Source organism: Leptinotarsa decemlineata, unplaced genomic scaffold, assembly GCF_025532065.1.
Source record: "Leptinotarsa decemlineata unplaced genomic scaffold, Ldec_3_MD MMD2_tig00000882_RagTag_RagTag, whole genome shotgun sequence".
In the NCBI taxonomy this organism is placed as follows: domain Eukaryota; kingdom Metazoa; phylum Arthropoda; class Insecta; order Coleoptera; family Chrysomelidae; genus Leptinotarsa; species Leptinotarsa decemlineata.
This window is the reverse complement of record NW_027412556.1, coordinates 8,950,313-8,965,243: the sequence shown is the minus strand read 5'-3', so window position 1 is coordinate 8,965,243 and position 14,931 is coordinate 8,950,313. Positions and strand designations below refer to the sequence as shown.

General features: G+C 37.6%; 2 protein-coding genes across 2 annotated transcripts; both read left to right on the top strand.

Annotated features, from left to right (window-relative positions):
- The first annotated feature begins 2,648 nt into the window (after positions 1-2,648).
- LOC111513328 (uncharacterized) lies at positions 2,649-8,978 on the top strand. The gene is made up of 3 exons (XM_023169529.2): positions 2,649-2,959; positions 7,923-8,179; positions 8,469-8,978. The coding sequence occupies exons 1-3, from the start codon at positions 2,756-2,758 to the stop codon at positions 8,818-8,820; spliced, it is 813 nt and encodes a 270-aa protein (XP_023025297.2). The 5' UTR covers positions 2,649-2,755; the 3' UTR covers positions 8,821-8,978.
- An 884-nt stretch (positions 8,979-9,862) lies between these two features.
- Positions 9,863-14,775, top strand: LOC141482160 (uncharacterized). The gene is made up of 3 exons (XM_074174941.1): positions 9,863-10,175; positions 13,219-13,478; positions 14,384-14,775. Exons 1-3 carry the CDS (start codon positions 9,972-9,974, stop codon positions 14,688-14,690), a joined length of 771 nt encoding a protein of 256 aa, XP_074031042.1. The 5' UTR covers positions 9,863-9,971; the 3' UTR covers positions 14,691-14,775.
- Positions 14,776-14,931: the final 156 nt, after the last annotated feature.

Below are 14,931 nucleotides of genomic sequence, written 5' to 3'. Positions count from 1 at the left end.
CTCCAGAGTTGAGGGGAGTATTTTCGACCGAATGAATTGGTGTTTCGTGTGTGAGTCTTCACAAGTAACCCCGGAACGAGTAAATGAATAAATCATATACACAAACAAAGTTTGAATTTCAATTCAACCCAAGTCTGACTCGACCTTACCTGGACACCAATCGACCTAAAAACAATTGCTCAAAATCAGTCGCCAAGCTGAATGTACCTTGAATCCAATCCAACCTGAACCCTAAGCATCCATTTCGTTTCCACAGTTGAAATTTTCTTTCATGAACTCAACATGTAACGTCATGTGTCGTGTAACTTTTTCAATGTGCTTCATCAGGGATTTTCATGGAAAAGTTATTGTCTGATTTCTGGATGAGGAAATCAAAATATGAATATAAAACAACAAATGCTCAAAATCGGTCGCTAAGCTCAATCTGAATAAAATTCCAATGATTGGAAATCGATTCCGCAGTTGTATCGCCAACAGCATTTTCATGAATAACTTCAGTGAAGAATCCTGCACTGACACCTGTCGGATATAATTCAAGGCTCTTTGTGGTATCAGCCAGTTTTCTGATAGGTGTCAGTCCATCAACCTACAGTGTAGGTGAGTAGAGACTGGCCTGAACGAATTGTTCTTGTAGATAATTTGATTTATAGCCAGTCTTCAAGTACGCCCACTTACTTCATGATATGAGTTTGGATACCTCGTTCACAGGTAGATGGGGCGATGACAAACATGTTGTTTGTGTTCGATTCAGCCTAGTTCGAAGAATGGTGCTCTGAAGAAATTCGATATTCAAATATGAAAAATCATCGATTTTATGTTAATGATAGACATAACCTTGCACTGACGAGTGGCCAAACAGCCCGAAACCGGTCTGCAAGTGTGTTCCAATAATTGAATCTTCAGTGAAGAAACCTGCACTGAAACCTGTCGGATATGATCCAACGCCCTTCGCGGTATTAGCCAGGGGAGTAGTTGTTTTCTGATAGGTTCCAATCCATTAACCTACAGTGTAGGTAAGTGAAGACTGGCCTGAATGAATTGTTTTCGTAGATAATCTAATCAATCATCTCATTCTCACAGTTGAGATTTTCTTTCATAGGCTTAACGTATAATATCAAAACTCGTTATGACATTTTAAGTGTTTGTCATCGGAATTGTCACGATAGACTTTTTGCCCTATTTTTATGGAGAACTGAAAATTATAAATATCGATGAAATCGGTCGTGAGCACTAAAGTGAATGTTGGGCAATTTTTCTTCCAGTTAGTATTTAGAAGAAATTCCTTCGTGTAACCCTGACATCTCCCGTGGGTTGGGCTACTTATCGGGCGCGTACCCAGATGGCGGATAGAGGAACGGCCAGGGGATAGGAGGCCCTATCCGGGAAGCCAATGTGGCCTTACGGACGGGGTCGCCGGACTCCTGTACAGTGGCAAAAATAATTAGAGTGAGGGGAACTGAAACCCCCCAAAAGCGTTTGCAAAACATGCCACCGTGGACCAGCCTACCCAAGCTAAGGTGTAAGGAATCGTGCCGACAGCTGAATGGCCGCAGGGTGATATGAGGTCACGAACGATCCCTTTGGGGAATTGGGTAAAAACTCATTGTAATCAGTCTACCTCTGGTAGACTGCGGGGCTCTGCTAGAGGTGACCAACTCTTCCCTTGCTACTCGTGGGAACACACATGAATGAAACAACACAAAAACAGAAACAACAAAAACCAATCCCGAGGCTGGACAGAAATGATCACCTCAATCTTAGGCGGTGACTGGGAATGAATAGAAATATCCATCCCAATCTACCGCTTAGAATGAGGCTGGACATAGCAGATCACCTCCAACAGCAAGGGCACTTCCTGCAGCGTGTGCCAAGAGCTCCGCCTTGAATAAAGGCAAGGAACCGGCTGCCCCTGGAGAAAAGCTCCCTCACTTGTGCACCTCCACGGAGGGAACCCCAAGAAGGTTGAAAAACTCGCGCAACGACATTAATATCGCTGCACCTTCCAAAACATTCGTGGAGGCAACCGTGAGACACCTCAAGGTTGCTTAAGAGAGTGTGTGTTCGGCGAGTCTTGGCCTGCACCTGCCAATATAAAGGAGATATCTCCTAGTGACCTGTTCACCTTCTTGGAAAGGACAGGATGGACGATGGTCTAGGAGGACAACTCCTCGGGAGAATGTACAGTGGGTCACATGTGGCCTAAGTGCTGTGAGTCTACACTCACCCTCCCTACTCTACAGATACAGAACGCTGACATCTCTGTAAAGATTTTTTGTTGCCGTATCAAATTTTTGTTTTTCCTTTCTTCAGCAGCTTTCCACTTTCTTTCCAATGATGGAGAAGTAGAAAGCCTGAAAGATTTTTTCTGAAATGAATTAGTTACGTGTTAGGAATCACACGTTGAAAGGTGAGACCTCGTTAGTCTTCAGCTCGCACAAGTTTCTCAACTTCTGAGAGTTGTCGTTCGTATGGGGGCGACAGCTGATTAACGTTAAAACAGATTTTAAACAGATATTCTATATCGCTGAGTGTAAATGAACAGTTCAAGAGTCATATGAATACCTAGTTTTTCATATATCTCTATTTACATTTCTGAATAACTCCTATATTGTTAAAACGTCTCGTAACGTCGCCATGTCTCCAATGAGAAAACCTCTGTCACTAAGTTGTCATTAAATTTTTGACAGTGATGTGCCAAAGAAATAACTCGAAATTATGGTTGTGAAAATTTTCTGTTTTTAAAATACTACTAACCATGGGAAAATTCCTATCCGTTTACTTCGCCTTCGCTGCTATTTCAATGAACGTTCATATTTTCAGAGAAAATCAAGTTACTGGACCGGGGCCGCTGATATCAACTTACATATTTTTATTTGCCTTCGTTTTGTTATTGTGGGATCTCACCCTTTATCCCAAATCACTGCGGACGCTTGGAACCATAACACAATTCGCCATCGAGGTGAGTCGTTAAATTCGTATATTTCTCCATTAAGTATAGATTAATGGGCTTGTTTCATACTATTGAAAATAATACTGGTTTTCTTATAGACTGATCTAGTTAGGGATATAGTATACGTATCGAGCCTAATCGGTCCCAATACCTCTTTATATTTGCAGAAATAAGAAAACTTCGAGAAGCAAGAGTTTAAATTGGCCGCGTGTCTGTTGACCAATAAAATTGATCGTGTCTACAGGGGTGTTGCCAAGTGTCAATTATTTTAACAAAAATACGAAGTTATGAAACATTACAAAGAGTACATTGTCTCATACATTCGAGACAGATAGCTGACCGAGTGGCAATATGACTAGTATATAACGTTGAATTTCTTATTTTTGGTGGGTGGCATGAATGCATAATTGATTTATTTTATTAGAGTTCATGAGCCTTCGAGAACCATTTAAAAATATAGCTGGTTAAATTCTATTTAGAACCATGGTTTTCGAGTACATTTTATTTCATATGGAGAATTTTTTCATGAATTTAAACTTTAACGGGTTCATATACACTTCCATTATTAAAATTTCTGTGATATCAACAGGAAAATGTCTACTGCCGGAGATATTTCAAAAATAACGTTTTTATTGCGTTTTGTGTTATTTGTACCCCATGTATAATTAATTCTCCCTTCCAATGCATTTCTTACACTTTCTTTTTAGACTTAGTTGTCGGAAGTGAGTGTAATTTTACTTTGAATCACGAATTAATCAGAAACTGTGTATACTGAATTTTACAATTTGGTAATGTTTATTATTTGTAGTGTTCCCATTGGTCAATCGAACAAGAAGCGGGACTAAGCCCATGACGTCACGGGCCTAGAAATTCCGAAGTTCAATAATTAACTACGGGAAAACAACGCTATTTGGAGATCTGAAACAAAGTACACTATTTTTCAATTTGAAATTACTACCAAATGAACTGTAAACCAAAAATCATAAAACAATCCCATTATTGGGCAAATCGTTACAAAATATCAACAGTGAAATATTATTGATTCGTTTGTACCATTTGGCTACCCCGATTCACCAAACTGATAATTCATTACAAACCTTTTTGGGAACGAAACTTTCGGATTTCACATCACCATTTTTATAGTTCATATGTGGAGAACTTCAGAAGGAAGAAAAAAGGAAATTATCGCAATGCATTTGGTACAACAAAATGATTAGATGTCTTGAACAACTGATACCACTTTGGGGACTCGCTTCAACATAAAATCTGGTCAGGCTAGAGTCCAAACAGAAGGGATGAATATCAGGGCAGTTCTCTTAGTTTCTTTTGGCTGGCTGTTTGCACCAAATGCCCCAAAAAAAGTTTGGAGCATTTGATGCAATACACCCATGTACTTCAAGATATTTTTGGGGACTTTTTTGGCCTTCCTATTTCCACAAACTTTCACGACTCTTATGGTGATTCCTATCCGATTCCATATCTTGTATCTATACCTGGTGACGTTTTCAGAACCATCGGATTCACTCTGAGAGAATTACATGTCGATTTTATTTCTTTAGTTTAACAAAAAACTTGAAATGGGTTAATTTGAGAGATATCGAAACTTGACTTTGACATATTTGAGAAAAACTCATTATTACAGTTTATTGTATCAAAATCAAATTAACTCTCTAAATGTTTGTTTTCTTTTTCAATATTCTTTCTCCATATTTTATTGATTTTCTACCAGAATAAGAGAGAGATACTAAAGTCATAAATAATCACCTTCGCTATTGGCTTGGGTTGGAATATATATATGGTTTTCCAATAGTGACTTTCGAACTTTGACAATTGATAACAGACATCTTGTTGAAGCTGCATGTCTCAAATAAATCTGCTATATCCGTCACCATTGACGGATATAGCAGGACTATTCATGGTGGATGAATTTGAATCCACTGGGTCAGTGTAAATGGTCGACGAAACGCAAAATCTGCCGAAAACATCGTCGCTGTATGTGAGAATCCGAGGCAGTTGTTTACATCTCGCTCACAAGAACTCGGCCATTGACATACCACAACTTGGGTAATTTTGCATCGTGATATGGACCTGCACCCGTACAAAATTCAACTGATCCAGGAACTGAAGGTAAACGACTATAAACAACAAAGTGTTTTCGCTAAATGGGCTCTAGAGCAGTTGGAAACTGACACTAATTTTCATTGAAAAATCATTATCAGCGATGAGGCCCATTTCTGGGTGAATTGGTACACTAACAAACAGAATTATCGAATTTGGGACGCTACCAATCCACGTAAGATCCAAGAGCGTCCACTGTTTGGTTTGAATCTTTCTTTGAGAACGACGTTGGATAGACCATCTTTGTCAATGGTCTATGATTACCAACTTCTTTTGGCCTGAATTGAATGATCTGGATACCAACAGAACGACGCTACGTGCCACACAACTCGTGCCACATTGAATATTCAGCACAAGCGATTTGAGGGCATGTTCATCTCACGTGTAGGTGATGTGAACTGACCATCGAGATCGATTTGGCCCCGTTAGGCTTTTCCTTGTGGGGTTTTCTGAGTCACAGGTGTATGCCAGTAAGTCATTTGAACGATGTTATATCCCATACATAATGGCATCAATATTATAAATATGATGGAATCGGCCGATACTTGATGAAAATCCATAACTAACGTATTCTAAAAACTCTTTATTGTGTGTTTTTCACTAGATAGTTTTACAAAAACGCAACGCCATACAATGGCTTTCTCGGGCATGTCTTAATAACTAATTCTATACCTTATTCTACAATTTGAGGTACCTGAATTTCAAGTAACTGAATTTTTACCTAAGTTTGTAATGAATTTAATTACCTGAGCTTATGTTCCGTTTTCCACATTTGAAAAAATATTCAGTAACGGAGAGTTATTTAATTCTAATTGACCATTCAGTAAATTACCCGAATTCCTGAATCTATTGATTTCTAAACATTCTAGAAGATTGAGTTTCAAACTCTTCTCTCCTAAATGTAACACATCGTATTCCTGATTGAACTCATGTCCTTCTACTAATAGGTGGTTTGCAAATGTGGAATTGGTCTTTCTATTTATAAAACTGCTTCTATGCTCTTCAATTCTTTGGGAAAATGTTCTTCCAGTTTGGCCAATATACAGTTTCGGACAAGAGCCACAAGTCAGCTTATATACTCCTGATCTATCCAACAACGAAGTTTTGTCTTTATTGTTTTTAATAAATTCACTTAGATTATTATTCGTTCTGTAAGCCACGTTTACGCCTTCTTTCTTCAAAAAACGGGCGATATTCCTGGTTGGTTCACTCAAATATGCCAATGTCCTATAACTGACGTTATCGCATCTTGCATATGGGTAGACCAAGTCCATGGCTTGCTTTTGAAGTTTTTTCGTAAGAATAGGGTTTATAAAATCTACTTTATATCCGTTATTAACCGCGATTTGAGTGTCTCTTAGACAAAAACCACGTGAATCCACTGATAAAACAGGAAATTGTAGATTCACTCCCCATTTGTCTATCTCAAAATTATTTCCAGTTTGACGAAAAATTCTATTCATGCAATGAAGAACTAATAATGGGAAACCCTTTGAGTCCCTTGCTGGCGGAAATTTTCATGGATAACATAGAGTATGAAATCCATAATAATCAGTTAGTTAACAGTTTTTTGTACTGGTACAGATACGTAGATGATATCTTAGTATGTTTTACTGGTACCGATAGGCAATTAGGCAAGTTCGTTGAATATGCCAATTCCATCCACCCGTCAATAAAATTCACCACGGATAGGGAGGTAAATAATTCAATAAATTACCTTGACTTAACCATTACGAAAAATAACAATAAACATGAATTTGCAATTTTTCACAAACCATCGTACACAGACATTATCATACATAATTCCTCCACACACCCTTACCAACATAAAGTTGCTGCATTCAATAGTATGCTTCACAGATTATTGAATATTCCACTGTCTGATAAGGAGTTCCAGAAAGAGCTGAATTTGATCAAACAAATCGCGGTTAATAACGGATACAAAGTAGATATTATAAACGCTATTCTTACGAAAAAACTTCAAAAGCAAGCCATGGACTTGGTCTACCCATATTCAAGATGCGATAACGTCAGTTATAGGCATATTTGGGTGAACCAACCAGGAATATCGCCCGTTTTTTGAAGAAAGAAGGCGTAAACGTGGCTTACAGAACGAATAATAATCTAAGTAAATTTATTAAAAACAATAAAGACAAAACTTCTTTGTTGGATAGATCAGGAGTATTTAAGCTGACTTGTGGCTCTTGACCAAAACTGTATATTGGCCAAACTGGAAGAACATTTTCCCAAAGAATTAAAGAGCATAGAAGCAGTTTTATAAATAGAAAGACCAATTCCACATTTGCAAACCACCTATTAGCAGAAGGACATGAGTTCAATCAGGAATACGATGCGTTACATTTAGAAGAGAAGAGTTCGAAACTCAATCTTCTAGAATGTTTAGAAATCAATAGATTCAGGAATTCGGGTAATTTACTGAATGATCAATTAGAATCAAATAACTCTCCGTTACTGAATATTTTTTCAAATGTGGAAAACGGAACATAAGCTCAGGTAATTGAATTCATTACAAACTTAGGTAAAAAATCAGGTACTTGAAATTCAGGTACCTCAAATTGTAGAATAAGGTATTATAACATTCAATGTGTAGAATTAGTTATTAAGACACGCCCGAGGAAGCCATTGTATGGCGAAACACGTGTTGCGTTTTTGTAAAACTATCTAGTGAAAATCACACAATAAAGTGTTTTTAGAATACGTTCAATATTATATCTCTCACACACACACTTTGTTTTATTCAGATGAATTTAGACCCTATATTAGGACCTATATATTGTTGGTTATGATTCAAAACGTTTGGTTCTATATTAACATTCCCACCTTCTTGTTACAGTTCCTCATTGCCACCTTCTTGACAGAATCTATCATGATTGACTTCTGGTTTCCCTTGGAGACAGTGGCGATGGATATCTTACCAAAGTCCGCAGATTTTATCGATGATATGTTAAACACTGGAGAATGGAGATGCGAAAGTCTTTGTGAAGTGTTGAGAGGGCAGGCCTTAGGTTATCTTGTTAGCTATTTGCTCAGTATGTCTTTCCTACTATCGGTGCTCCATGCGACGAGAGTGATTGATTTGAGGGCACTTGGGTAAGTATAACTGGACCAGCAGACCAGTTAATATGGAGAAAGTACAAGAACTCGAATACAAATGACCTGAAAACGTACTTGTGAATCAGTACTTTCCGTAAAGATTAACGAGGCCCCTTTAACGTACCCATTTAGAAAATCATTGCTTTGGGTTTTCCAGTAATAGTTTTCACCAAACATCTTCCACATACGCTTCTATTACATGCACCACACTTTTATTATATGCGTTTATGCGTTTATTATGTGTACATATATCATGTGTATTTCTTTTATTTGTTTTGTTTTTCAGTGAAGGTCCTAGTTGCTTCTTTGCCGACATATCTTTCCGATTCAAGAAATTCTGGAGGAAATTCTGGAGACGATTGGGATTCGGCAATAAAAATGGAAGTAGCGAAATACTTGGAGATACCGATGATAACGATGATGAGCCAAGCGACAGTAGAAGATCAATCATAACTTTCAGCCAAAAGAACAAGACTAGAGTCAAAAAAACTGGTCGGCGTGGAAAACGTGAAACCTACGTCAAACGTAAGGCGTCTGTGTCTAGAGATCGCAGCAGAAGAGGTAGTCGAGCAACTTGTTCATGCCCCCCTACAAATGATCCTCCAGTTTATTCAAAATTTTCATGTAACATTCTATGAAAACATTCATTGTGAATGGGTACTGTGTGACACGTGTCTTTGGAAATGGTGTTTATAAATTCATTGTTCCGATACCATTATCGTTTCATTTGATGATTATAAAATCCTGAAATACATGTAATGCCAATTTTGAAAAATTACACTTTCAAAAACTTAAATTGTATCACTTAATCTTCTCAATAGTTGAAAATATCTTTGGCAGAGCTTTCTGTAGATATTAGAATTGAAAATGTATAGATGAACAAGCACAGTTTTGTATTTATACTCCTTATTCCAATATACAATGTGTCCTAGGATGGGCCAGAAAATTTCTATATTATCTCCAACTCGCTTTAACAAAGCAATATATTGCTTTGCTGATGACAGCATACTTGTCCATTCCAGGACATCGGCTGAGGATGCATATCTTCACCGGCAGCAGGAGATTGCCTATGCTAATGAGGATTTAGAAGTGATTTCGAATTGGAGTGAAAGTAACCAAGGTCAGTTTGATGCCACAAAAAACCCAGGCATCGGTTTTTTCCGAAAAGATAAATGTCTCTGAACCGGTTATAATAATCTCAAGACAAACAATTCCGCTTTCTACTTCGATGAGTTTATTGGGCTTTAACTGGAAACCAATATGTCTTGGCACAATCATGTTATTTTAGCACCTCAACATGAGTTTTGATCCCCAAATGATCATCTTCGAGAGAAAAATTAAACTTCCACTTGAAGATGATCATTTAGTGACCGAAACGTGTCGAAGTGTTGAAATAACGGTTTGGTGTTGGGATGAAACTCCAGTAATAACGTGAGTAAATGCGACACCCAACTCGCGGACAACTTTCTCATGTCTAAATGTTAATGAAATATGTGACAAACACGTTCTTTTCACATGTTCGTAACCTCTGCTATGTCTAACTTTTATTTAATATTTATTCAGCGATCACCTAGCACCAATTGATAAACTTTGGCGATGTTTTCGTACATAATATCGTTAGAGGTCTGTAAAAATGAAAATGCTTCTAACATTCATTTCAATGGATTCGATTTCAGAACAACGGAAATTGACCACTTCATGATATTCCACGTCCCGTAGGTGACTCTCAATGTGTCAAAATTAAAGTGTCAGTCAAATATGTTTCAAATCATCAGTTCAAAAACAAATCATGGGAAAATTACTAGCAGTAGCACTAGCACTCATATTGGTATGTAATGGTCAACAAATATTTCGAGAAACTGTTCCAATCGAGGCAGGTCCATTGCTATCTCTTTACACATTCATGGCTGCCATATTCCTATTGCTGTACGATTTGAGATTGTATCCCACATCTTTGAGGAAATTGGACGGATTTGGACAAACTTTTATAGAGGTAAGTATTGGATTTTTCAACTTGAAGAGATTCACTTTCAAAAAATCCCATTTGAAGATTCGAAAAACTTTCTCGATTTAGGTTTACTAACGCCTCTACTTCACTGTCTGTTGTAATTGAAATAATGAAATATATGTATCACTTAAAAATTTCCAGACCATATAGTTCAGCTTCTTTTTGATAAAAATGTTACCAAAAACAACCAACAGTGAGTAAAATCAACTTTATCTTTGACACTACATTGGTACGACCAATCAGCCTTACATCCTTCCTGTTGAAAGGACTAGAGAGGATACTGGACGGACACATCAGGAGGGTGGCATTATATTCATCCTCCCTGAATAACCACCGTGATGCTTATCAAACCGGCAAATCGACAGAATTAGCAATAAACAATCTTCTAGAGAAAATCTCTCAATCCCTTGACAAGAAGGAGATTGCGGAGTCCGTATTCCATGATATTGAAGGAGCATTTGACAATTCACTACCTAAATCTATATAGGATCATCTCTGGCTAGGAAAGGTATAGAATCGACCATAACTGGCTAGATATATGCCATGCTGGTAAACAGAACTGCAACCACGACTCCTCAAGGCGAGCCCTTAGGTTCAGGGTCAACAGAGGCTGCCCTCAAGGTGGGGTACTATATCCCCTTTTGTGGCCGCTCCTGATGTATAGTGTGCTTGATGCCCTCGACAGAAGAAAAGTAGATTTGCAAGCTTATGTAGATGACCTCGTCATCTTGGCAAGGTCCACGTCGAGAAGAGTAGCTCGTAATAGCATCCAAAGCACGTTGGACGTTGTTCACAGTTGGGGCCTGAGGTAGCAGATGTCTGTCAACTTGTGATAATCCTATTCACCAGGAGAAGAACATTGGACGATCTAACATCACTTTCCCTCAATGGTAAGGTCATTCCATTTGGAACGGAGGTGGAATATCTTGGCATTGTCCTTGATGAAAAAACTCACCTGGAACGCTGACTTGGAAAAAGTTTTACACAAAGCCAGACTGTCTCTATCGACATGTTGAAGGATTTGTGATAAAACTTGTGGTTAAGGTCCCAAACAAATTCATTGGATTTATGTGATTATTATCAGATCAATGATCAGGTATGATGCAATTGCCTGGTGGCCGAAGGCTTTACAGAAAACGGCCCAGGCGAAGGTCTCTGGCTTACATCAGTCCCACACCGCCATGGAGGTCCTTCTAGATCTACCTCCCCTCCATATTTTTCTGGAGAGAGATGCTAGATGGACTGCATATAGACTTGTGCACATTGCCAATTGCACAAATCAATTTAATGCAGAGTGCAACAGAGTGTTGGTTGGCACTGGAAGTCACAGAATTCTGGAAATGACCTCTGACTTTATGCCTCTAACTGTCAACTACGAACTGGTTCACAGATGGATCAAAAACACCTTCCGCTTCCGGTGCAGGTGTATTCAGTTGCAGACCTAGGACAGAGATATCAACCTGCCTAGGAACCTGTGCGACTGTATATCAAGCGGAAATTCACGCTCTTGAATTGTGTGCGTAGAGATTGGAAGAATCCAACCTCATACACAAGGCAATACAAATATTCTCGGGTAGTCAAGGGACTTTGGAAACTCTTGTCCCCCACCGAGCAACGTCTAAATTGGTAGCAAATTGCCAAAAACGATTCTCTTCGATAGGAAGGCTCAACAGGTTGTCTCTGTTCTGGATTCTTGGCCATACTGGCCTGGAAGGCAATGAGGCTGCTACCTCCTTTGCAAAGGAGGGTGCTGCAAGCAGCTTCATCAAACCAGAACCTTTCTGCTACTACTACAGAGAAATAAGCTCATACAAAACTGATAAATTTCAAGGCAACAGTTTTGTGAAAATTTCTGATCTCAGCAGCCGTTTTTATCATAACTAAAAATCTTTCCGGAAATATGGCACAAAATTATGAAGTGTGGACGGAAAACCATATACTTGGTTACGCTTGCTATCAGGCTCACTTGAACAAAATAGAAATCGTACTTTCAAACATAGATATATGATATATACGAGGTCTGTTAAAAAAATAAGGAAAATTTTCATTTTTCTCATAAAATATGTATTTCTTGATCGATCTCAATTTTGACCTTTTCAAAATAGTTTCCCTCACATATAACACACTTAGCGTTTTTCCAACGCTCGAAGCAGTTCTGATATGCACTTTTAGTATGTCCATGAGCTCTGCCAGCGATGAGGTTTCTATCTTCTTAATCGTCGCACGTTCTTGCATGAGTTTTCCAGACTAGGGAGCATAAAAAAGTCGCAGGGGACCAAATCTGGTGAATAAGGTGGCTGCGCGTGATTACACCTTCTCAGCCTTCTGTGAAAAGCTTGTTGTACCACTTTTAAACATTTCTCTGACTCAGAGTACAATCACCGTATGCAACTATCAACATATCTAGTGTTTTTGAGCACTCAATTCCATTTTTTTCTCAAAATTTAATGTAAATTCTTTGATCCATTTTTTCGATAGCAGAAAATCTCCGAATACGCAAAACACCTCCACCTTTTATGCCTCTTACCAACAAACTAAACATCCTAAACAGCTGAAACTGTGAACATATGTTTAAGACGAGTGTACCAACAAAAACAATAAAAAATCGCTAATCGAATATACGTAGCCCGTAAAATTCAAACATTCACCAATTTTTTAACAAATCTCGCATGTTTATATATGTTTATTTCGCGTTATAAACCAGTATGGACATGTTATTGTTCCACTAGTATTAGAATTACTGAAATCAGTTATCAAATATAAATCAAAATTATTATTAATTCATTTCTGTTTATTGTATATATTTATTATTTTTAATAATCAAATCTATGTGTCTATTGGAGACAATAAATATTATTATCATTACTCAATTCAATCATATTTCATGAGGCCGCATAGCTTTATCGGTTCGCAGTCCCACGTATAATGTTAGAATTTAATAACCAAAGCATATATTGCTTATATTGCCATACCCGAATATATACCAAAATCTATGCTGTCATCATACTACAACATTATAACATTTCAGTTCTTGGTATCAGCATTTCTGATGGAAAATATCATGTTGGATTTTTGGATCCCACTTATAGCTACGATAACCCAAGAAATGCTACCAAACTTCGCAGATTTTCTTGACGAAACCATGTTAGACAAAGACTGGAATTGCGCTGACTTTTGCGACTTCATCAAAAGTGACACCTTCGCAACTGTGATTAGCTACGTACTGAGCATATTCTTCCTGATAGCCGTCCTTCATGCCATTAGAGCGATCGATTTGAGAGCATTTGAGTAAGTTCATAATCTGAAAGAAGATTATCCCATAACAATTTTCTAGATCACAGTAATGCAGAAATAAGTTATGCCGTTGATAAAATTGCAACCCACTGAATTTTTACAAGATCTATATTTTTATCGTGAAAAACAATCCTCCCACTCTATTATATCTTCAGTAGATAGCTGGAGATATTTTAATTGGCTTTCAAATTCAATGACCTCGTAGTATTACCCTATAATATAACCCTATAATATAACCCTATATTATAACCCTGAATATAACAATAAATGTTATATTCGTGGTCGTACTCACAGTTACTGAGATATTGATTTAGAAAACATTTCACTTTGTCACTGAAAAAATCTCCAGGATTTTTTCCACGATGAAATAAGGGTTAGATAAAGAACTCCACCAACTACCTACTAAACGTCTATTAGTCCTAATATTAGTTCATAAGCAATTGGAAGTTTAACTCAAACACTAGCTTCAGATTATTTTCTGTATGCTTGAAAAATGTGAAGTTATTCACAGCCATTTTGATCTCCTAATGGAAATAATAGTCATAGAGTTCATGAAATTTGAGAAAATAGTGAAAACAGTATTATTTCACCTTAATAAGATTTTCAACTTCTTGTTACAAAAAATAAGTGGGTCAGGAATCACATGTTGAAAGGTAAGATCTCCTCAATGCTTACCTCGCAGATGCTTTGACTTTGGTTTACGGGAAAATCCATATGCAACCGCTCAACTTTCAAGATTAAAGTCAGACATGGTTCAAATAGTTTTGTTTTTGTGTCACCCGAAGATATATTGATATTATTTGATTGAACCTTCATAAAAGATTTTCTGGCGTTGAACACACTAGTTGATTTATGTTGATAAAATTCTGGAAAATAACGTACTTTTGTTTCGATTGCAGAGACGGGCCAGGCTGCTTTTTTGGTGACATCTTCTTCAGGGTAAAAAGGTTCTTCAGGAGAAAGCTTAGATCTTTAGGATTTGGAGTTAGAAAAAGAGTCAAAATACGAGAGAGTATTGATAAGAAAAATGGAAAAAATAAAAGCAATAATGTGGCTAACCTGAGCAAAAATAAAGATCCTTGCCTTGGAGACGATAAACTGGATGAATATGATAGGCCAGATAACGAAGTTAATGACAATTATCAGATGGGTGACAATGATTCGTGTGGGGATTTCAGTGAATTTGACATGGCGAACGATTTGTGAAAAGTAGTCTTCTAAAATAAAAATATGGGTGAATGTGTAGGTTTTCCATTGATTGTGAAGTGAATAAAATCTCATGCGGCTCTAATTTTTCTATTACTGAACCTTTTCCTCAAACCCGAAATATCTACATATAGGAACCTTTCAAGGCTTCATTTCAGGCTTTCCCTTGGTGGATTATGAAATATTAACATTCATGGGATCAAATGAAAAAGCAATATCTACATATCTACGGTATCAAATG

Coding starts and splice junctions, on each gene's coding strand:
- LOC141482160 (XM_074174941.1), top strand. CDS start 9,972: ATGGGAAAATTACTAGCAGTAGCACTAGCACTCATATTGGTATGTAAT. Junction 10,176..13,218: donor TTGGACAAACTTTTATAGAG/GTAAGTATTGGA, acceptor ATAACATTTCAG/TTCTTGGTATCAGCATTTCT. Junction 13,479..14,383: donor ATCGATTTGAGAGCATTTGA/GTAAGTTCATAA, acceptor TTTCGATTGCAG/AGACGGGCCAGGCTGCTTTT.
- LOC111513328 (XM_023169529.2), top strand. CDS start 2,756: ATGGGAAAATTCCTATCCGTTTACTTCGCCTTCGCTGCTATTTCAATG. Junction 2,960..7,922: donor TAACACAATTCGCCATCGAG/GTGAGTCGTTAA, acceptor TTCTTGTTACAG/TTCCTCATTGCCACCTTCTT. Junction 8,180..8,468: donor ATTGATTTGAGGGCACTTGG/GTAAGTATAACT, acceptor TTTGTTTTTCAG/TGAAGGTCCTAGTTGCTTCT.